The 23,546-nt window shown below is 37.8% G+C and overlaps 2 protein-coding genes across 2 annotated transcripts in view; one reads left to right on the plus strand and one right to left on the minus strand.

The window, feature by feature from the left end:
• Positions 1–10,791, minus strand: part of NCAPG (non-SMC condensin I complex subunit G) — a 46,650-nt gene extending 35,859 nt beyond the window's left edge. The window contains exons 1-4 of the mRNA XM_029235065.1: positions 10,557–10,791; positions 9,414–9,617; positions 8,674–8,902; positions 6,768–6,913 (exon numbers count right to left, since the gene is read on the minus strand). Of these exons, the coding sequence (XP_029090898.1) occupies positions 6,768–6,913; positions 8,674–8,902; positions 9,414–9,617; positions 10,557–10,667 (690 nt within the window). The 5' untranslated portion in view covers positions 10,668–10,791. The remainder of the gene's footprint in view (positions 1–6,767; positions 6,914–8,673; positions 8,903–9,413; positions 9,618–10,556) is intronic.
• Positions 10,792–10,899: 108 nt separating this feature from the next.
• Positions 10,900–23,546, plus strand: DCAF16 (DDB1 and CUL4 associated factor 16). Its single transcript, XM_029235933.1, has 2 exons — positions 10,900–11,123; positions 20,048–23,546. Exon 2 carries the CDS (start codon positions 20,673–20,675, stop codon positions 21,321–21,323), a length of 651 nt encoding a protein of 216 aa, XP_029091766.1. The 5' UTR covers positions 10,900–11,123; positions 20,048–20,672; the 3' UTR covers positions 21,324–23,546.

Genomic DNA, 23,546 nt, shown 5'->3' on the forward strand with positions numbered 1-23,546 from the left:
AAGAGTCTTGTCTGCTCACCCGCCGGGGCCAAGGCTGGGAGCTGAGGCTCGGACTTCGGTCGGAGCGCAGGGAGAGGACTGGGGTTGGCGGCGTGAACGCAGCCTGCAGGGGTTAGTGCACCACGGCTAACCGGAAGGGAGTCCGGGGAAAAGTCTGGACCTGCCGAAGAGGCAAGAGACTTTTTCTTCACTCTTTGCTTCCTGGTACGCGGGGAGAGGGGATTAAGAATGCTGCTTAAAGGAACTCCAGAGATGGGCGTGAGACGCGGCTAACAGTGCGGACCCCAGAGATGGGCATGAGACGCTAAGGCGGCTGCTGCTGTCGCCACCAAGAAGCCTGTGTGCGAGCACAGGTCACTATACAACCCTCCCTTCCCTTCCGGGGAGCCTGTGCAGCCCGCCACTGCCAGGGTTCCGTGATCCAAGGACAACTCCCCCGGGAGAACGCACAGCACGCCTCAGGCTGGTGCAACGTCATGCCAGCCTCTGCCGCCGCAGGCTCGCCCCACACTCCATACCGATCCCTCCCCCCTGCCTGAGTGAGCCAGAGCCCCCGAATCAGCAGCTCCTTTAACCCCGTCCTGTCTGAGCGAAGAACAGACGCCCTCCAGCGACCTACATGGAGAGGCGGGGCCAAATCCACAGCTGAGCCCTGGGAGCTGTGCAAACAAAGAGAAAGGGAAATCTATCCCAGCAGCCTCAGAAGCAGCGGATTAAAGCTCCACAATCAACTTGATGTACCCTGCACCTGTGGAATACCTGAATAGACAACGAATCATCCCAAACTGAGGAGGTGGCCTTTGAGACCAAGATTTATTATTTTTTCCCCTTTTCCTCTTTTTGTGAGTGTGTATGTGTATGCTTCTGTGTGAGATTTTGTCCGTATAGCTTTGCTTTCACCATTTATCCTAGGGTTCTATCTGTCCGTTTTTTTTTTTTCCTTTTTAAAAATTTTTTTTCTTAATAATTATTTTTTATTTTAATAGTTTTATTTTATTTCATCTTACTTTATTTTCTTTTATCCTCTTTCTTTCTTTCTACTTTTTCTCCCTTTTATTCTGAGCTGTGTGGATGAAAGGCTCTTGGTGCTGCAGCCAGGAGTCAGTGCTGTGCCTCTGAGGTGGGAGAGCCAACTTCAGGACACTGGTCCAAAAGAGACCTCCCAGCTCCACGTAATATCAAACGGCGAAAATCTCCCAGGGATCTCCATCTCAACACCAACACCCAGCTTCACTCAAAGACCAGCAAGCTACAGCACTGGACACCCTATGCCAAACAACTAGCAAGACAGGAACACAACCCCACCCATTAGCAGAGAGGCTGCCTAAAATCATAATAAGTCCACAGACACCCCAAAACACACCACCAGACGTGGACCTGCCCACCAGAAAGACAAGATCCAGCCTCATCCACCACAACACAGGCACTAGTCCCCTCCACCAGGAAGCCTACACAACCCACTGAACCAACTTTAGCCACTGGGGACAGACACCAAAAACAACAGGAACTATGAACCTGCAGCCTGCAAAAAGGAGACCCCAAACACAGTAAGATAAGCAAAATGAGAAGACAGAAAAACACACAGCAGATGAAGGAGCAAGATAAAAATGCACCAGACCTAACAAATGAAGAGGAAATAGGCAGTCTACCTGAAAAAGAATTCAGAATAATGATAGTAAGGATGATCCGAAATCTTGGAAATACAATGGACAAAATGCAAGAAACAGTTAACAAGGACCTAAAAGAAATAAAGATGAAACAAGCAACGATGAACAATGCAATAAATGAAATTAAAAGTACTCTAGATGGGATCAATAGCAGAATAACTGAGGCAGAAGAACGGATAAGTGACCTGGAAGATAAAATAGTGGAAATGACTACTGCAGAGCAGAATAAAGAAAAAAGAATGAAAAGAACTGAGGACAGTCTCAGAGACCTCTGGGACAACATTAAACGCACCAACATTCGAATTATAGGGGTTCCAGAAGAAGAAGAGAAAAAGAAAGGGACTGAGAAAATATTTGAAGAGATTATAGTTGAAAACTTCCCTAATATGGGAAAGGAAATAGTTAGTCAAGTCCAGGAAGCAGAGAGTCCCATATAGGGTAAATCCAAGGAGAAACACACCAAGACACATATTAATCAAACTATCAAAAATTAAATACAAAGAAAACATATTCAAAGCAGCAAGGGAAAAACAAGAAATAACACAATAAAACAAGAATCCCCATAAGGTTAACAGCTGATCTTTCAGCAGAAACTCTGCAAGCCAGAAGGGACTGGCAAGACATATTTAAAGTGATGAAAGAGAAAAACCTACAACCAAGATTACTCTAACCAGCAAGGATCTCATTCAGATTTCATGGAGAAATTAAAACCTTTACAGACAAGCAAAAGCTGAGAGAGTTCAGCACCACCAAACCAGCTTTACAACAAATGCTAAAGGACCTTCTCTAGGCAAGAAACACAAGAGAAGGAAAAGACCTACAATAACAAACCCAAAACAATTAAGAAAATGAGAATAGGAACATACATATCAATAATTACCTTAAATGTAAATGGATTAAATGCTCCCACCAAAAGGCACAGACTGGCTGAATGGATACAAAAACAAGTCCCATATATATGCTGTCTACAAGAGACCCACTTCAGACATAGGGACACATACAGACTGAAAGTGAGGGGATGGAGAAAGGTACTCCATGCAAATGGAAATCAGAAGAAAGCTGGAGTAGCAATTCTCATATCAGACAAAATAGACTTTAAAATAAAGACTATTACAAGAGACAAAGAAGGACACTACATAATGATCAAGGGAGCGATTCAAGAAGAAGATATAACAATTGTAAATATTTATGCACCCAACATAGGGGCACCCCAATGCATAAGGCAAATACTAACAGCCATAAAAGGGGAAATCGACAGTAACACAATCATAGTAGGGGACTTTAACACCCCACTTTCACCAATGGACAGATCATCCAAAATGAAAATAAATAAGGAAACACAAGCTTTAAATGATACATTAAACAAATGGACTTAATTGATAATTTATAGGACATTCCATCCAAAAACAACAGAATACACATTTTTCTCAAGTGCTCATGGAACATCCTCCAGGATAGATCATATCTTGGGTCACAAATCAAGCCTTGGTAAATTTAAGAAAATTGAAATTGTATCAAGTATCTTTTCCAACCACAATGCTATGAGACTAGATATCAATTACAGGAAAAGATCTGTAAAAAATACAAACACATGGAGGCTAAACAATACACTACTTAATAACGAAGTGATCACTGAAGAAATCAGAGGAAATCAAAAAATACCTAGAAACAAATGACAATGGAGACACGATGACCCAAAACCTATGGGATGCAGCAAAAGCAGTTCTAAGAGGGAAATTTATAGCAATAAAACCCTACCATAAGAAACAGGAAACATCTCGAATAAACAACCTAACCTTGCACCTAAAGCTACTAGAGAAAGAAGAACAAAAAAACCCCAAAGTTAGCAGAAGGAAAGAAATCATAAAGATCAGAGCAGAAATAAATGAAAAAGAAATGAAGGAAACGATAGCAAAGATCAATAAAACTAAAAGCTGGTTCTTTGGGAAGATAAACAAAATTGATAAACCATTAGCCAGACTCATCAAGAAAAACAGGGAGAAGACTCAAATCAGTAGAATTAGAAATGAAAAAGGAGAAGTAACAACTGACACTGCAGAAATACAAAAGATCATGAGAGATTACTACAAGCAACTCTATGCCAATAAAATGGACAACCTGGAAGAAATGGACAAATTCTTAGAAATGCACAACCTGCAAAGTCTGAACCAGAAGAAATAGAAAATATGAACAGACCAATCACAAGAACTGAAATTGAAACTGTGATTAAAAATCTTCCAACAAACTAAAGTCCAGGACCAGATGGCTTCACAGGCGAATTCTATCAAACATTTAGAGAAGAGCTAACACCTATCCTTCTCAAACTCTTCCAGAATATAGCAGAGGGAGGAACACTCCCAAACTCATTCTACAAGGCCACCATCACCCTGATACCAAAACCGGACAAGGAGGTCACAAAGAAAGAAAACTACAGGCCAATATCACTGATGAACATAGATGGAGAAATCCTCAACAAAATACTAGCAAACAGAATCCAACAGCACATTAAAAGGATCATACACCATGATCAAGTGGGGTTTATTCCAGGAATGCAAGGATTCTTCAATATACGCAGATCAATCAATGTGATACACCATATTAACAAACTGAAGGAGAAAAACCATAGGATCATCTCAATAGATGCAGAGAAAGCTTTCAACAAAATTCAACACCCATTTATGATAAAAACCCTGCAGAAAGTAGGCATAGAGGGAACTTTCCTCAACATAATAAAGGCCATATATGACAAACCAACAGCCAACATCGTCTTCAATGGTGAAAAACTGAAAGCATTTCCACTAAGATCAGGAACAAGACAAGGTTGCCCACTCTCACCACTCTTATTCAACATAGTTTTGGAAGTTCTAGCCACAGCAATTAGAGAAGAAAAGGAAATAAAAGGAATCCAAATCGGAAAAGAAGAAGTAAAGCTGTCACTGTTTGCAGATGACATGATACTATACATAGAGAATCCTAAAGATGCTACCAGAAAACTACTAGAGCTAATCAATGAATTTGGTAATGTAGCAGGATACAAAAGTAATGCACAGAAATCTCTGGCATTCCTATACACTAATGATGAAAAATCTGAAAGTGAAATCAAGAAAACACCCCATTTACCATTGCAACAAAAAGAATAAAATATCTAGAAATAAACCTACCTAAGGAGACAAAAGACCTGTATGCAGAAAATTAAAAGACACTGTTGAAAGAAATTAAAGATGATACAAATAGATAGAGAGATATACCATGTTCTTGGATTGGAAGAACGAACATTGTGAAAATGACTCTACTACCCAAAGCAATCTACAGATTCAATGCAATCCCTATCAAATTACCACTGGCATTTTTCACAGAACTAGAACAAAATATTTCACAATTGTATGGAAACACAAAAGACCCCGAATAGCCAAAGCAATCTTGAGAACGAGAAATGGATCTGGAGGATTCAGGCTCCCTGACTTCAGACTATACTATAAAGCTACAGTAATCAAGACAGTATGGTACTGGCACAGAAACAGAAACATAGATCAGTGTAACACGATAGAAAGCCCAGAAATAAACCCACACACATATGGTCACCTTGTCTTTGATAAAGAAGGCAGGAATGTACAGTGGAGAAAGGACAGCCTCTTCAATAAGTGGTGCTGGGAAAAATGGACAGGTACATGTAAAAGTATGAGATTAGAACACTCCCTAACACCATAGACAAAAATAAGCTCAAAATGGATTAAAGACCTAAATGTAAGGCCAGACACTATAAAACTCTTAGAGGAAAACATAGGCAGAACACTCTATGACATAAATCACAGCAAGATCCTTTTTGACCCACCTCCTAGGAAATGGAAATAAAAACAAAAATAAACAAATGGGACCTAATGAAACTTCAAAGCTTTTGCACAGCAAAGGAAACCGTAAACAAGATGAAAAGACAACCCTCAGAATGGGAAAAAATATTTGCAAATGAAGCAACTGACAAAGGATTAATCTCCAAAATTTACAAGCAGCTCATGCTGCTCAATAACAAAAAAACAAACAACCCAATCCAAAAATGAGCAGAAAACCTAAATAGACATTTCTCCAAAGAAGATATACAGACTGCCAACAAACACATGAAAGAATGCTCAACATCATTAATCATTAGAGAAATGCAAATCAAAACTACAATGAGATATCATCTCACACCAATCAGGATGGCCATCATCAAAAAATCTAGAAACAATAAATGCTGGAGAGGGTGTGGAGAAAAGGGAACACTCTTGCACTGCTGGTGGGAATATGAATTGGTAGAGCCACTGTGGAGAACAGTATGGAGGTTTCTTAAAAAACTACAAATAGAACTACCATATGACCCAGCAATCCCACTACTGGGCATATACCCTGAGAAAACCATAATTCAAAAAGAGTCATGTACCAAAATGTTCATTGCAGCTCTACTTACAATAGTCAGAAGATGGAAACAACCTAAGTGTCCATCATCGGATGAATGGATAAAGAAGATGTGGCACATGTATACAATGGAATATTACTCAGCCATAAAAAGAAACGAAATTGAGTTATTTGTAGTGAGGTGGATGGACCTAGAGTCTGACATACAGAGTGAAGTAAGTCAGAAAGAGAAAGACAAATACCATATGCTAACACATATATATGGAATCTAAGAAAAAAAAAATGTCATGAAGAACCTAGGGGTAAGACAGGAATAAAGACACAGACCTACTAGAGAATGGACTTGAGGATATGGGGAGGGGGAAGGGTAAGCTGTGACAAAGCGAGAGAGTGGCATGGACATATATACATTACCAAATGTAAAACAGATAGCTAGTGGGAAGCAGCCGCATAGCACAGGGAGATCAACTTGGTGCTTTGTGACCACCTAGGGGGTGGGATAGGGAGGGTGGGAGGGAGGGAGACGCAAGAGGGAAGAGATATGGGAACATATGTATATATATAACTGATTCACTTTGTTATAAAGCAGAAACTAACACACCATTGTAAAGCAATTATACTCCAATAAAGATGTTAAAAAAAAAAGTATTTTAAGAATACAGCTTCTTGTCTTTTAAGAACATGTCTATATAAGATATTGGACTTATTTACCTGATAAGCCAGCTTTCTGACAGCCTCTTTCACATCCTTGGTGCGCCCTACAATTTTTGGCAAAGTCTTTGCTGATGGCGCAATACATGATAACACTGCCCGCCTAACTTCCGGATTTGAATCATTTTCAATCAAAGTAGCATATGCTAAAAATAGAGCAATACATTTTAGTATGCTAACAACATATTATTTAGTTAGCCATAGTCATAGATAACCCACATTTTGATATTTAATCTTTAAAATGATAAAAATCATTTCTTAGTCTTACACATTTAATTTTAGCTGAAGATTTTTTTCTGACAACATCCCTTATAAAGGACAGAATTAGAAATTAGTCAATGGACTGGGCAGGAAGGCTAAAACTGAAAATAAATAACCCTAAAGATCATGGAAAATCCATCATTCAGATTATGTCTTTGCTACTCTTTAAGATTTAGAAACAAGTCTAGGATGGAAGCCAGTTTATTTTAAACTGATATGGCTTTATAAAGAGCTCAGTATTTTGATTTTTAATGAATCCTAAAAAGAAATAACTTCTGATTTTACTCATTGAACAAAACTCATTTCCTGTATTTAAATATTTATTCACCTCTATTTCTCAGATTTTCCCATGCTTTATAATCAAGTATATGTTCACTACTAAATATATATGTTTTACATATTATTATGCCCCTCATTTAACACCAAAAAATAACAACTACCACCAGTTATCAAAATTATAAAGGTAGTAACAGGGACAAAGAGAAAAACAAACCAGAAGAGTTCCCAAAATAAATCTAGGCATATACGGAAAACTGGAATATGACTATCTTTATGAGCCCAGAGGTAGAGAAAGATTGCTTAAATAAAAGGAAGTGCAAATCATACAGGAAGAGACTGGTAATTCTGACATTAGGAATTTGTGCCCAAAAAAAGACATAGTGAAGACAGTGAAATAATCCATCGAAAGCAGGAAGATCTAACAATTCATATAACCCAAGGATTTCCCTTCAGAATATATAAAGAACTCCAATTAATAAGACAAACCAATAGAAAAATGAGAACACGTTAATAGGCATTATACAGAAGAAACAAAATTGGCTGCTAAATATATGAAAAGATGCATAACAATGACATATGATACACACAACCTGATTAACAAAAATTTAAAAATCTGACAGTACTAAACACTAGAGAGGATATGGCTCAATGAACACGTTTATGCACTGTTATTGGAAATATAAATTGATAAATGTTTTGTAGAACACTTGTACCTCATCTAATAAAGCTGAATGCACATATCCCAACAAGTCCACCCTTAGATACATATCCTAGAAAAACTGTGCACCAGAAGCCATGTACTGTGTAAGAAAGTTCATAGCAACGACACTGTATTTTAAGAGGAAAATAACTGGAAACAACTAGAAGGTCCATCAATATTAGAAACAATAAAATTGTCTTACATTCATACAATAGAACAGTATATCAGTAATATATCAACATGGATGAATGTTACAATGAGAAATAATGTTGAGAGCACAGAAAAATATAGTATGATCCACAAAACATACAAAATGATACACAAAACTTAAACATTATTTAGAAGTATATACATGTGGTTAACTGTTTAAACAAACAAACAAAAGGGAACCCAAAATTCAAGATATTCGTTAATTCAGAGGGAGAGTGATATAACTAGAAAGGGACATAAGATAGGCTTCAGAGGTATTGATGATGCTCTATTTATTTTTAGGTTGGATGGTGGCTACTTGGGTATTTTTTTTAATCATATATTTTTACATACATGTATATGTGTGTGTATATATAAACTATGCTCTTCCATAATATTTCATAATAAGAAAATTCATCTGCTGAGAATTTAACAAAGTCAGTGAAACTGAAAAAGGATTTAAGGAGCTATACATACCATTAACCACCAGGCATTCATCATCTTTGGGATCCTGAAGGCGTGAAAGAGCAAGAACTGCCTGTATCCTTACATTTGGAATTTTATCTTTCAATCTAATAAGCATGGCTTCATTAATTTTATCAAACAAATCATCATCAATCTGGGCATTTTCTGGCATATTTCCCAAGAGCTTGTTTATGAGCTGGCACACTCTAAATCTAACTGCATTGCTGTTTGCTTCATGAGACTAAAACAGAAACAAAACAAAATTTATTCCAAGTCACATACCATTACTAAATAATGACATACCATTTGAATTCTATGTTTAGAATTCAAGAATTTATAGCAATAATTCATTCCTTGCAGAAAAACTATAATGCTACCTTGATCCACATATACATGCTAAATACACATTACATAACATAAACGTCTCAAAATACACAGTCTAAAGTATCTGCTAAATTACAAGAGCATATTCCTCTTCGGAGGAACTCTTTACTTCTGAACTAGAGAACCCATTTCAAACAAATGTATGTAAGAACTGGTTTAGAATGGTCATTAAAAATTTAATGCTGGAGTTTTTAAAAGTTCACTTTTTAATCTTAATGACAGTTCTAATATTTCCTATAAAAGGCAGATTCGTTCAGACATTTTCTCAATTACCAGATATTCATTCTCTAAGATATACAAACTCCATGGCCCTTTTAAAATAGTAAAATTTTCTACAATATTCCCTCAAAATTCTAGTTTTTGTATACCTTTAATAGAAAAGTAAACAAATAATTTAAAATGCCACCATCTTCCTCTTCTTCATCATCTTCCATATCTGATTGGTGAAATGAAGTAACAAACTTTGCTGCAAATTCTATTATTCTCTCCACAGCTGGTTCTCGTTTATAGACCACCATAGCATATTTAAGGTAATTAACAAACTCCTCATAAAAACCTGTTTTGTCATCCACCTGAAAGAGAAAAGAAACCCTTCACAAACTGCAGGGATAAAATCCTTTTTTCTCAACATTACTCTAAGACACTGAAAACACCAGCCCTAACGCAAACAAACTAAAATCATTATTTAGTAAACTCTCAATTATCCAAACCATCAAAGGGGAAATAAATTTGCACAAATTTCTCTCCAGATAAATTTATTTCTCCCAGGAAGAAAACAAACATGAATTTTGACAGTGAAAGGACTCCTCTGATTTTTTTTTTTTTTTTAACACCCTTGAATTCTCAATATGATGCCTTGGTACCAGTTTAGTAAAAATCTGCTTCTTCATGAACAACCCAAAATCAACCACAGCTTTTGCATTTTACCGTATTACCCTTAACATTACACAGCAATTTCCTTTTGATATAACTCACATCCTACCTCATATCCTCAAGCCCTATACTGACTTACAATTTTTCTCGGACCTCAAGATAATTTATTCTCCCGAAATTCATGGTCCTATTCTTCTTAAGGCTTCATTTAAAAACGAAACAAACAGTATTTACATGACTAAGAAGAGCCAAATCCTAACGATTAATTTGCTAATTGGTGATTTGATACAACTTAACAGTGGGGCGAGGTTTACGTAATTAAATGTGGGCGGTGATCTGAGGGACAACACCGCGTTCAGGATCCACGCTGCGGCCCTACACTAGATGCCCGGTCGCCACGGTACGCGCAAACTCTTCTCCAAGTTCACCGCCAGAGGATTAACGGTCCGCGCAGGAGGCCGCTGGGAAGAGGCGGGGGAGGGGGGAGGGTGTGCCTCTCCGAACCAGGTCGTGAAAGTTAAGGAGGTTGGAGTCTTGGTGCGCGGAGTCGGGAAGGTCGCGGGAAGCCCCCGGGAGAGGCTAGGCTGAGCCGGGTAAGGGAGGGGCGGGGGCCCGGTGCCGCGGGCCGCATCGCTTACCGAGTGGTAGGTGCGGCTCAGCGCCACCACCAGCTTCGCCTGGTTCTGGTGCGGCTGCTGCGCCAGCTGGAAGGCCTCCTTAATCGGCAGCAGCCTCTTCTCCGCCCCCATGGCGCCGGGACCCTGTCGTGACGAAGCCTGTGAGCGCTCGGCTTCAGCTGGCCCGACTGACCACGGTCAGGGACTCCACAGGTACGCTTCAGTCTCCAGTCTGCAGGCGGCCGACAGCCGAGGGCGTGGTAACCGCCAGAACATTCAAATAACTCCCGCGGGAGAAGGAAATACGCGAGACTATCGCGAGAGTTTAGAGCGGAGCGAATGGGAAGAGATGGGACCACCCCCTTCAACCCCACCGATGGGGCGCTTGCGCTTAGGGTCTTTTAAACCGTTTTGCGAGTGGGAAGTGGCGTTTCTAAGAGGAGGAGGAGTTGGCGCCCCCCGGAAGTGGTATCCACCGGACTGCGACCCTTGCGGCGGAGTGACTGTTGGATCAGAGCTGGTGGCGCCAGGCTTAGTCGTATCTTGAGGCTGGGAGTGAGGCGAGGAAGAAGAACGGATCCTTCTTGGGTGAGAAAGGGAATCTGCTGAGGGGACGAATCCCCGCCCCCGCTGAAGGGGAGGAGGGGTTCGTTCGGAGATCCGTCAGGAAGGGAGAGCTAGGGCGTGCGGGAGTGCTGGGCGGCGGCCTGGTTTCTACTGGAAAGGAGGATGTTCCGAGGTCTCCAGATGGAGGCGGGCCGCAGTATTTTTAAGCCTTAGGTCCGCGTCTGGTGGAGAGTCTGCAAACGTGTAAGGCAGTATGGGAAGAGAGGCACGGGTTAATTTAGGTACAGCTTGTTCTAGATGTACCGGCTTTCGAGGCCTGTTTACAGAGGTGCATAACGGCAATGTTTTCAACACAGAATGGAAAAAGAGTTTAGGGTAATGGTAAGATAAAGAAATTTGGAGTGCCTTCCGGCAGGAACTAAGTCTTTAAACTGTTCTTTAATGGAATTATTTGAGACAATTAGTAACATCTAAAGAAATAGATTTCAAAGCAGGCTGTACGCCTTTTTTCCTGTTGAACTACCTTTCCTCCCCAGCAGCAATGGATTTTCTGAATTTACTGTTAATTTTTATGTATTAATGATATATGAATAAATCTCTGAATAAGTATCTTGTATTGTTTTCAAGTTCTAACATTATATGAATGATCCTATGTGCAACTTGGTTTTTTCACTGAGTATTATTTTTGAGGTTTATTCATATTGATATTTTCATAACCATAACAACACTTTTTGGACCCATTGTCGAGGAAAAATTAACCAATGGTTGATCTAGGAAAGAAATGGAGAATTTTATTCAAGCCAACCTGAGGGTTATAACCTGTGAGACAATCTTTCAGGAGGCTCAGGACTGTCCTGCCCTTTTGAGGTCTAAGCAGAGTAATATATGTTTTTTTTTTGTTTTTGCGGTACGCGGGCCTCTCACTGTTGTGGCCTCTCCCGTTGCGGAGCACAGGCGCCGCACGCGCAGGCTCAGCGGCCATGGCTCACGGGCCCAACCGCTCCGCGCCATGTGGGATCTTCCCGGACCGGGGCACGAACCCGCGTCCCCTGCATCGGCAGGCGGACTCTCAACCACTGCGCCACCAGGGAAGCCCAGTAATATATGTTTTTGAGACAAAGGGTTATACGTCAAATGACGTATTATTGACAGTTTACACAATCCAGATCTATAGTTACAAAGAGAGTAGTAGGTCATGGGTCATCTTGACTCCTTACAAGATTAAGAAGGAAGGTTATCTCCTAAGAAGGTTTGGTTAGTGCAGATACACAACACACACTAAAGGGGAGGGAGGAGAGCCAAACAGGCAGAGAAAATTTTTATGTTTAAATTTTTCTTGTCTTGCCATAAAATATGAATTTTATTTCATCACCTTATATGCCAAAACACTGTTCTAAGCACTTTATTTCCTTTAATCCTTAGGCACAACCCTTGTAAATTCTTTCTGTCTTTTTAAGAAGAGGAAACTGAGGTACATATAGGTTGCTCTAGAATTCTATTGTATGAGCATGCCATAATTTATTCATCTATTCTCTTCATAGTCCTAATTCCTGAAACATTGCAGGTATTCAAATGCTAGTTAAAATAGTAAATATGGTAGCAGTAATAGTAAATATTGGGTTGCCCATAATTTCAAAATTATCAAGATGTCTAATTTCTGGAAAGGCAAGAGGGGTGGGTATTTTAGGTTAATCAGCTAGAGGGAAAGCAGAGGTTTAAGAGTGCATGGAATATAGTCGATAACATTTATAATCTCACTATAGCTAAAATGTAGAATACCTAGACAGCTGTGGTGAAAGAAACGTAGAACGGGCATTAATTTTTTAACCAGCTGTATCCAAAGTATCATTTCAACATGTACTCAACATAAATTATATTGATGACATAATTTACATTCTTTTTTTTTCCTATTAAGTCTTTGGAATTGGGAATTATTTTACACTAGCTACATTTCAAACTGCTCAATAAACATGGGGCTAGTGACTACAGTATTAGATAGTGTAGAACTATTCTTACTTTGGGAACCACTGAATATACCATTTGTTTTTCATGTAAAATCAACTGGTGAACTAAAATTTAGAACAAACTAATATTTGGAGAAATTTTTCTTATTTTGTGGCCTTTAATTGGTCAGCTCTCCTTATGCTTTGGGTGCCTGCTACCTTTGTTGCTTTGTTTAACTGTGAAATTTCTAACAATATTATTTCATTTACCATATTTTATTTGGTTACCCACAAATGAGAGGTGACTTCATACCATTTTGTCATTACTGAGGGATGAGGCATCTGGCCACCAGAGGTCAGCCTAAGTATATTTTGACCAGCTTGGGCAGGGGGGATTAATAACATGTTTTTGTTCAGTATTTTTGGAACATTATCTGAAAAGTTAAAAAAAAAGATACTAGATTACAAAAATGGCAGCCTTTGGAATGGAAGAAAATATTTTCAAGCCATATATCCTGTAAGATGTTAATATCAAAAATATATAAGGACTCATATAATTCAGTAGCAAAAAAATTAATAATAACCTGCTTTAAAAATGAGCAAAGGACCTGAATAGACATTTTTCCAGAGAAAACCTACAAATGGCCAACATGTATATGAAAAGGAGCTCAGCATCACTTATCATCAGGGAAATGCAAATCACAACCACAATAAGGTATCACTTCACACCTGTCAGGATGGCTGTTATCAAAAAGTCAGAAGGTAACAAGTGTTGGTGAGGATTAGGATCCTTATACACATTGGTGGGAAACAATATGGAGGTTCCTCAAAAAAGTAAAAATAGAGCTATCATATGATCCAGCAATCCCCCTTCTTGGTATATATTCAAAGGATAAAATTACTATCTCAAAGATATATCTGCATTCCCATGTTTATTGCAGCATTATTCACAGTAACCAAAATATGGAAATAATCTAAGTGTCCATCAATGAATGAATGAATAAAGAAGATGTGACATTTATATACATACACAATTCAGTCTTTAAAAAGAAGGAAATCCTGCAACTTACAACAACATGGGTCAACCTGGAGGACATTCTGCCATGTGAAATAAACCAGACACAGAAAGACAAATACTGTATGATCCCACTTATATGTGGAATCTTAAAAAGTTGAACTCATAGTAATAAAGAGTAGAATGGGAGTTATCAGTGGCTAGCGGGTGGAGGAAATAGATATCAAAGCATACAGACTTTCTAGAGACCTAATGTACATCATAATGACTATAGTTGATTATGTATACTTGAAATTTGCTGAGAATAGATCTCGAGTGTTATCATCACATGCAAAAAAATATATATATAGTAACTGTGAGGTGATGGGTATGTTAATTAGCTTGATTGTGTAACCATTTCACAGTGAATACATATATCAAAGCATCATATTGTACATGTTAAATATATGTAATTTGTCAATTATACCTCGATAAAACTGGTAAAAAAAAAAAGATGCTATATTAAGCTTAAACTCACTGCCTTTAGGTTACCTGTGTCTTGACTTTTTCTCTAAATGCTATAGGGAAAAGAACACATTGTAGCAACTAAACTAAGCAAACTAACTAATTCATATGGTAAGTCTGTTTAGTTCTGAAATTACAGAAAAATGGTTCTTTCAAAGTAAATTATGCATGGGAGTGTACAGAGTAAGTGGTTAATTCACTTTTGATATGAGGGTATTATTACTCATGGAATGTAAAGAGGTAACAGTGGTGGGTTCACTCTAGAATTTACGTATGCCTTCAAAGAAACTTTGTTTTATTTTTGCTTAACAAAAAAAAGTAGGGTGAGCCTTTTAAAGAATGCTTTGAGCAACATAATTACTGAAGTATAGCCAATCAATAATCATGCAAATGGAATCTGGTCGAAATGAAAATAGTAAAAGTATAAGAGGACAGAAGAATTAAAAGCTAACCCCTGGGGACTTCCCTGGTGGTGCAGTGGTTAAGAATCCGCCTGCCAATGCAGGGGACACAGGTTCGAGCCCTGGTCCGGGAAGATCACACATGCCGCGGAGCAACTAGCCCATGCGCCACAACTACTGAGCCTGTGCTCTAGAGCCCGGGAGCCACAACTACTGACCCCGTGCTCCACAACAAGAGAAGCCACCACAATGAGAAGCCCACACACCGCAACGAAGAGTAGCCCACGCTCGCCACACTAAAGAAAGCCCGGGCGCAGCAACAAAGGCCCAACATAGCCAAAAATAAATAATTAGTTAATTAGTTTTTAAAAAAAAGTTAACACGTGTCTCAATAAAATACTTATGGTATGTTTTAAATTTTCCTTTTGTTTTCAGATTGAAGTAGGTAATAATATTATAAACTTTTAAAAGTATTTGCACTCATGTTCTTAAAGATGAAGTTATAAGCAGTGACCTTTATATTGCTTTAGTAGCATTATCTTTGTTGATCTTGTTTAAAAAAATTATTTCATTTGTCTTTGTACAACATACTACCAAATCACCTGAATATAATTTAGGAATTTTTGTCTCCCTAGAATAAAAGTGAAACATGCTTGTATAGTTACTTACAGCAGGCCTTCATCATTCTCTCATTAATTTTTCCAAAAAATTTGCTAAGCCCCTAATACGTGCCAGACACTGCAGAGAACTAAATTAGATAAAGAATGAGTAGAACCAGAGAAATGTTTTTTAGAGGAATAGTACTGACACGAAGCCAGACCATATCCACTTCAGTGTGTATTTGAAACTAGAGATGTTTACTAACTTTCATTTTGGAAATCATTCCTACATGATGGCATGAGTGGGATCTTGATATTTTGGTTTTGCTTTTTTCGTTCAGACCTATGCCTTTAGTCCATCCATGTTGCTATGTATATGTGATGGAAGCCTGGAATGCTTCTATTTCTTTACCATCAAAGATGACTCCCCAGAGTACATGTTGGTCTTATGGAGAATTTCTCTGCTATATATACCCAAGAGTGGAATTCCTACATCATGAGTTGTGCAAATAGTTTGACTAAGTAGTGCTGCCAGATTGCTCTTCAGAAAGGTTACCCCAGTCTGTAATCCCACCAGTAGTGCTGGTTTCTAAGGGAGTTCCTTTAGTCCCCTCACGAACACTTGGCATTTTCCAGCTTTCTGATTTTTACCAAAATAATAGAATAATGTGATATCTATTTACTCATCATATAGTTAATGGCCTGTGGATTTTCTCTTCTGTAAATTGGATATTTTTGTCCTTTGTCCATTTCTTTATTGAGACTGCTACCTTTTTGGTTGTTGTTGATTTGTAGTTAACTTTGTTCTTGATGTGTTTAGTTCAATCCAGAAATACTAATTTTGATGTGATTGAATTCATCGTATTTTGGTCTTGTGCATTATGTTTTTTTAAGAAGTGCTTCTCTGGCCCTAAGTCACAAAGATATTCTCCTGCATTATATTCTATTAACTATATAGTTTTACAATTCTCATTTAGGTCTTTAACCTGTCATGAGTCCTCCTTTGTATGTGGCATTATATAGGTATACAGTTTTATTTTTCTTCATGTAATGAGCCAGTTTTTACCAATATTATTATATACTAAATGCATTCATTCCCCCTTGATTTATGTGCCAACTTTACTGTATACTACATTCTTAAGTCTTATGTGGCTCTATTTCTGAGCTTTGTTCCATTGGACTATTTGTTCTTATACTAACCACCCAACTTTAACTTCTGTGGCTTCTGTAACATGTGTAATAGTATGTGTTAATATCCTGTAGGCCATGATATTTACTTTACTCTTCTGCTTAAATAGTTTGTTTAGCTATATGTGGAATTTTATTCTTAACATATTGGAATTGTATAAATTAATTTGGAAAAAAGTTCTTTATAATATTCATTGTTCCATCCAAGAGCATGGAATGTCTGTCTATTTTAAATCATCTATGTCCTTCATTAGAATTTTACAGTCTTCTTCATAGAGGTCTCGCATATCATTGATTAGTTCTTAAATCCTTTATAGGTTTTTTATTTTGCCCCTATTGTGCAAGTGATGTATGTAATACATTTCATGGTTAGTATTGCTGGTGTTAAGAGTGCCTGGGGTCAAATCCTGATTCTATCACTTAGTAGATATATGACCCTGGACAGGTAGCTTAAGCCTCATGTATAAAATGGGGTCAATAAAAGTACCTATCTTATAGGATTGTTAGGAGAATTTTAAATGAGTTAACATTTGTGCAGTTCCTAGAATAGTACCTGGAAATTTTTAAGTGCTATATAAATAAATTAATGAATAGTCATAGGTTAATCTCAGATCCAGAAACTTTGTTGAACTCTTTTATTAGCTCTAATAGTTTATAAGTTAGGCTTTTTTTAATGTTAGATGACCATATCATCTGTAAATTAGTAGTTTTATATCTTTTTTCCAGTTCTCACACCTTTTTTAAAAAAAACATTGATTAGGACTTTGGTACCTTGTTACACTGGTACTTTGTTACACAATATCAGTCCTTATCATCCTTATCTAATTTCTTTTTTTAATTAATTTATTTATTTATTTTTGGCTGCGTTGGGTCTTTGTTGCTGCGCTCAGGCTTTCTCTAGTTGTGGCGAACGGGGGCTATTCTTCCTTGTGGAGCACGGGCTCTAGGCGCGCGGGCTCTAGAGCTCAGGCTCAGTTGTCGTGGTGCATGGGCTTAGTTGCTCCACGGCATGTGGGATCTTCCTGGACCACAGATAGAACCCTTGTCCCTTGCATTGAGAGGTGGATTCCTAACGACTGCGCCACCAGGGAATTACCTAATTTCATTTTTAAAGGGACTATATCTGAAGTTTCTCATTTAGGATATGTGCTGAAAGTTTTTCATAGATAATTTTTACCTTGTTGAGAAAGTAACTTTCTCTTCCTAGTTTGGTAAGAGCATTTTGTTTTTTAAAACATAAATAGGTGTTGGTCAAGAACCAAGAACGGTTAAATATCCATAGTTAATAAAATTATCTAATTTATTTTATTGCTGTAGTGACTTATATTTATAAATTTTATGAAGTTGAGATATTCTTGCTTTCCTATGATAAGCTCTATATGATTGTGACATTCTTTTTTTCTTTAATACACTATTACATTTTGTTAGGTAATATTTGAAATTTTTGCAAGTGAAATGAGCCTTTCTTATTTGCTTCATCTCTAGATTTGGAATTAATATTTTATTATCCTCATAAAAGGAGTTTTATGCTATTTTTCTTTTTTCTGGAACAATTTATATAAAATATGTATTAATTTCCTTGGAAGTTTAGTGGAACTCTCTTATAAAACCATTTGCACCTGGTGTTTTTAATAGGTTGTTACCTTTTGAGTTTCTTTAATACTGGTCTGTTTTATTCAAGTTATCTATTTCTTCCTGTACAAATTTTAGTATTTTATATTCTTCTAGAATTTAGCCATTTTATCTAGGTTTTCACATTTTAGCATATATTATGTTTTTAATTTTGGGGGGGTATTTTAAAACCTCTTTCCTGATAACTCTCACCAGTTTTGTTTTTCTTATTCATATTTTCAGAAAACCGTCTTTCAGTTTTATCACTCTATTATTCTTTTATATACTATTTAATTTCTGCCTTTATTATTTCCTTTCTGCTTATTTTGCTGTTGCACTTTTCCATTGTCTTGAATTGAATGCTTAACTTGTGCGTATTTAAACTTCCTTGTTTCCTCAATCAATGTATTTAAAGCTATAAATTTCTTCTAGGTACTGGTTTGGCCATACCCCACAAATTTTTGCTTGTGGGGTTATATTATTATTCAGTTTTATATCTAATATCTTTTATGATTTCCATTTTATTGATTCATGAGCTATTTAGTTTCCTAACAGGATTACTTTTAACTAACCTTTAATATCTACTTTTATTGCATTATGGTTAGAGAATTTAGTCTAAATGAAATTGACCCTTTGGAATCTAGTTATACTTTATAACCTAATGCATGAACTATTTGTGTGTGTGTGTATATGTGTGTACTTAATATCTGTTCTGTTTGATATAGAGTTTTGTATACTTAAATAGTATAATATCTAAAGTATATTAATATTTTAACTTTTTCAGAATGCTTGTATCCCTGCTTATATTCCCCTGTCAGTTCTATTAGTTGTTACTAGAGAAATTTTGAGGATGTGCTTTTAGGGTCATAGATGTTTATGATGAGTGTATCACTTTCATTGTTTTCCTTTTACTAGTATTATCATCAATCTTTGTCCCTTATATTTTTTTGCCTTGAAATATTTTTTGTTGGATATTAAGATTGCTGTCCCAGCTTTATTCTGGTCCACAGTTACCTGATATATATTTTTTCGTATTTTTAGCTTTGACCAAATTGGGTCTTTTTGCTTTAAAATATCTTTTGTTAGCAGCATATTGTTAAATCTTGTTTTGTTTTGTTGATCCAGTCTGAGTGTCTGCCTTTTAATTGTCAACTTAAGCTGTTTATATTCATTTTAACTCCTGCTATATTAAGATTTTTACCTGCCATCTTCTCTCATTATCTGTAGAGTATGGTCATAGGACCACAACCTCTGGGGTCCCAGCAAGAGTTCTAACGGATAGAACTCTACAACCAGCACAGGTCCCCTAAAACTAATCCCAACAAGCACCTCTAAAGATAAAAAAGATATCTTTTATAGCTCCCTGTTTGGAGTTTGGAGCATAAGGGATCTGCTCTTGCAGAAGTAATTTCCTGGGCTAGAACTGCGTGATAAAAAACAAACTAGCCCAGATATGTACCAACAAAAGATTAAAGTGGCCCCAGGCTCTTCTTCCCAATTTTGTCTTGGTAGGATCCATTCCCAGTAGGAAACTCTGCCTAAACCTATGTGCTAGAGATGGGAAAGCTGATAAGGTTTCTTGCTCAACACCATGTGCTTGGATAGTCTATGAAGTTAGATGGATAATAATGTTACCCAGTGCTTTCAGGCTTTAATATCATGTCTCTAGTCTTCTCATTCACAGGTTAAGGCTACCTTTCCAGATAGTCCAACAACTAAGTCACCAGTTTCCAAGGACATTTGCACCACCTATGGAAAACATCAGATCCGTGCACACCAGACAGATCCTTGACACCTCGTCCCACCATCCCTCTGTGCAAAAGTTGCTGCACCAGCGGACAAAGAAGGCGACCACTGAGTTTCTTTTCATTGTGAAATAGATATAATATCTCTGCCAGCAAAAAAGAGTACACAAAGTGTCTCTTCATAATTTCACAACCAGTTGAGACCATGCTAAGAAAATCAGCTTGCCTAGATAAGGACCCCTTCTCTTCTTGGGTAGCCAGGATTTGAAGGAGAGACTCTGACCTGTGCCACTGGTAAGTGACTAAATTTTACACACTGAACTGGTCCTGAGAACTGAGCTGTCTTCTTTGTAAGTGAAGAATATACAACATAATCTTGAAGAACTGCACAGTGGTGCGAGCCAGAGGCATACTGTGTGTGTGTAACAGACTGAGAAACAGACAAATGAATCCTATTGAAAGGATTTCTCATCTTCTGCTTCTATTTGCCAGTGTTAGTGTTTTACTGGCTTAGATTGTTACCTTTTTCTGGTACCTTTTTTTCTATACTGTTGTGCTATTCTAATGGGTCCTAGAAATCCCTCTCCTGACCCCTTATCAGAATCAGAAAGTGAGGAAGAAGAAAATGCTAACTACCTAAATGAGAGTTCTGGGGAAGAGTGGGATTCCTCTGAAGAAGAGGACCCTGTGGTGCCCAACCTAACACCTCTTGAGAGTCTTGCCTGGCAGGTTAAGTGCCTTTTAAAATATTCTACAACTTGGAAACCTTTAAATCCTAATTCCTGGTTGTATCATGCTAAACTCTTGGATGCTAGCACACCAGTCCATATACTACGAGAGATAGGACTAAGACTCTCCCATTGCTCCCATTGTGTACCCAAACTGGAACCAATTCCTGAATGGCCTCCTCTAGCTTCTTGTGGAGTCCCACCTTTTCAAAAGCCCCTTATGAGTCCCAGCCGGCTTTCTAGAGATCATGCCACTCTAAATGGGGCACTGCAGTTTGCCACCAAACAGTTAAGCCGAACATTGAGTAGAGCCACTCCCATACCTGAGTACCTAAAACAAATTCCTAATTCATGTGTTTCTGGTTGTTGCTGTGGCTGGTTAACTAAAACAGTTAAGGAAACAACCCGCACTGAACCCATCAACACTACTTACTCCTACACTGACTTCCAAAAGGCAGTTAACAAACTCCTAACTGCATCACTATAAAGATCCACCATTCCTTCTCATATCTCCCATGTTGCCATTTGAGAAAGGAATACCGTTACACAGCCCACAGTTGAGGAACTAACAAACATCTTCTCAACCAAACTGTCCTGGTATGCCAAAATACGATCAAGTACTGAATATAATACCCAAGAATATAATACTCTTGGGTATTGTATTGTATTGTAACTCCAGTACAGAAGATGTGCATTGTGAGCATTCACTTTGAAAGACCCTGTGGTTAAAATGAGAACTTCAGTAGAGAATTAGTCAAAAGGGACCTTATTACAAGAGATAAGTTGACTATTCTCCACACTTAGTTCTCCCCGCAGTTTACTCTGCCTGTCTAATGGACTTAACTAGATACCTAATTATTAATGGGCAGGAAAAGGAGGCCACTACCCCATTTGTTACCCAACCTTCAGAATAGCCATTGTGGAAAGTGGTAAGTTAGCTACTCCCAGTAACACCTTTCTGAGCATACTTTTCTCTGATACTCATTTCTAGGGAGGTAGCTGAGTTAAATTGAATAACTAGATAAAAGAAAATGGTGGGAATATGGATTTATCTCCCTCTTTTTATATTGGTAGACCTATATATGGCACCCTTTAGGAGTTCCTGTTTTGTGGGGAGGGAGGAGTGCAGTAGTGTAGTAGTAGCCTACACTGCTCCAAACCTATTATGGAACCTGCAGTTACAGCATAAACATTTTATAGGCTCCCACCAGGCAGTCTCTAGCTAAAGTGGCTTGTAAGATCATACCTGGGGATTAAACAGACACCTGTTCCATAGGCAATATATTTTCTGCATCTTGGCATCCAGACCTTAGTCAAGAGCAAATAAAACCCATTCCAAAGACCAATGGGAAAAAATTAAGCGAGCATTTATGTTAGTGGATTAAAGTATTTCATCTGTATGATGTTCCCTGGAGCAGTACTTCATGCACTTTCCATGTCCATTGCAAACTTTTCAGGAACTTTACTGCAGAAATTCTCAGCCTAATACAGTCTGAAGTTGAAGAGTTTTTTAGCATCATTGTTTTTCTACATCTAGCTTTAGATTTTTCTTTCTGGCTGAATAGAAAGCATATGTACCCTTGTAAATGAATCTTGCTGTGTTTATTTAGATGAGTCAAAACGTAGAAATCAACATACATAAAATGCATGAGACCAGTAAGTCTTTTCACACACCTACAATAAAGAGTGAAACCTTTGTGTGATCCTGGTTGACTGGGCATCTAAAGGGAATCAGAAAACAGATTGTTAAAGATATATATCTCTCCTTATTTTAGTTTTGCTTTTTCCTATTCTCCATAATTAAGTTCTGTATACAGTGTGGCATCAAAAAATTGAAGCATTAATGGAATCACAAATTCTATAAATGTATAGCAACTTTAAGGAGAGAGGAGAATGTTTATAACCTAATGAGTAGTTTCTGCTGAACCTTAGTTGTCTCCTCTTAAGGAAAAAGGAGGGAATTATAGTAGGTAGAAAAAAATACTTGTTAATGGAAAATTTGTTACTGAGCTGAAACCATATAATGTTAGTGTAACTGAATGTATCAGTAACTGTTCCTATGTAGATGTTCTATGAAGTTGGTTTTTAAAATGTTACAAAAACCTGTTTCTTTCTTTCTTTGTTTTTTTTTTTTTTTTTTTTTAGGGGAAGGTGGGAAGAGGTAGAGGGGTCTAAAAATTAAAATCTGTTGATGTTTATGTAACCATAATATGTTCCTGTGTGTGTGTGTGTGTGTGTGTGTGTGTGTGTGTGTGTGTGTGTAAAAGTGCCTTGTTCATGAACACATTTTTGCTGTTCATTCCCAAAGGAAGTCTTTCCCCAGCTTCCCAGCTGAATAAACCAACAGCTTTGTACATGCTGAACAGAGTATGGTCATTTATTCTTCACAAATGAAATAGATTCTGCTTTGCTTAAGGCATATTCAACATTCACCAAGTGCTGAATAGAGTCCATAGAGATACAGTGTATCTGATAGGAGGTGACTTGGCAGCTCTAGAAAAGAAACATACTTGAAGAGGAAAGTGTCAGATATGCAGTCAAGACCCACATTTGAACCCATTTGTTTGTATATAAGTAATTCCAGGTTGCACAAAATGATTGATAGTTACCTATAAGCCTTAAGCCTTTACTTCTTTTTGTGCGCCATGGTGTGGCGTTGGGGTGAATTTACCACTTTCACACTCTCCCTCCATGGGCCTTTGGTTAAATG

Source organism: Monodon monoceros, unplaced genomic scaffold (genome assembly GCF_005190385.1).
Source record: "Monodon monoceros isolate NGI ecotype Baffin Bay Population unplaced genomic scaffold, NGI_Narwhal_1 Super_Scaffold_20, whole genome shotgun sequence".
Lineage (NCBI taxonomy): Eukaryota > Metazoa > Chordata > Mammalia > Artiodactyla > Monodontidae > Monodon > Monodon monoceros.

What these genes read in the sequence shown, in the direction of transcription:
- DCAF16 (XM_029235933.1), top strand. Translation starts at nt 20,673, where the DNA reads ATGGGTCCTAGAAATCCCTCTCCTGACCCCTTATCAGAATCAGAAAGT.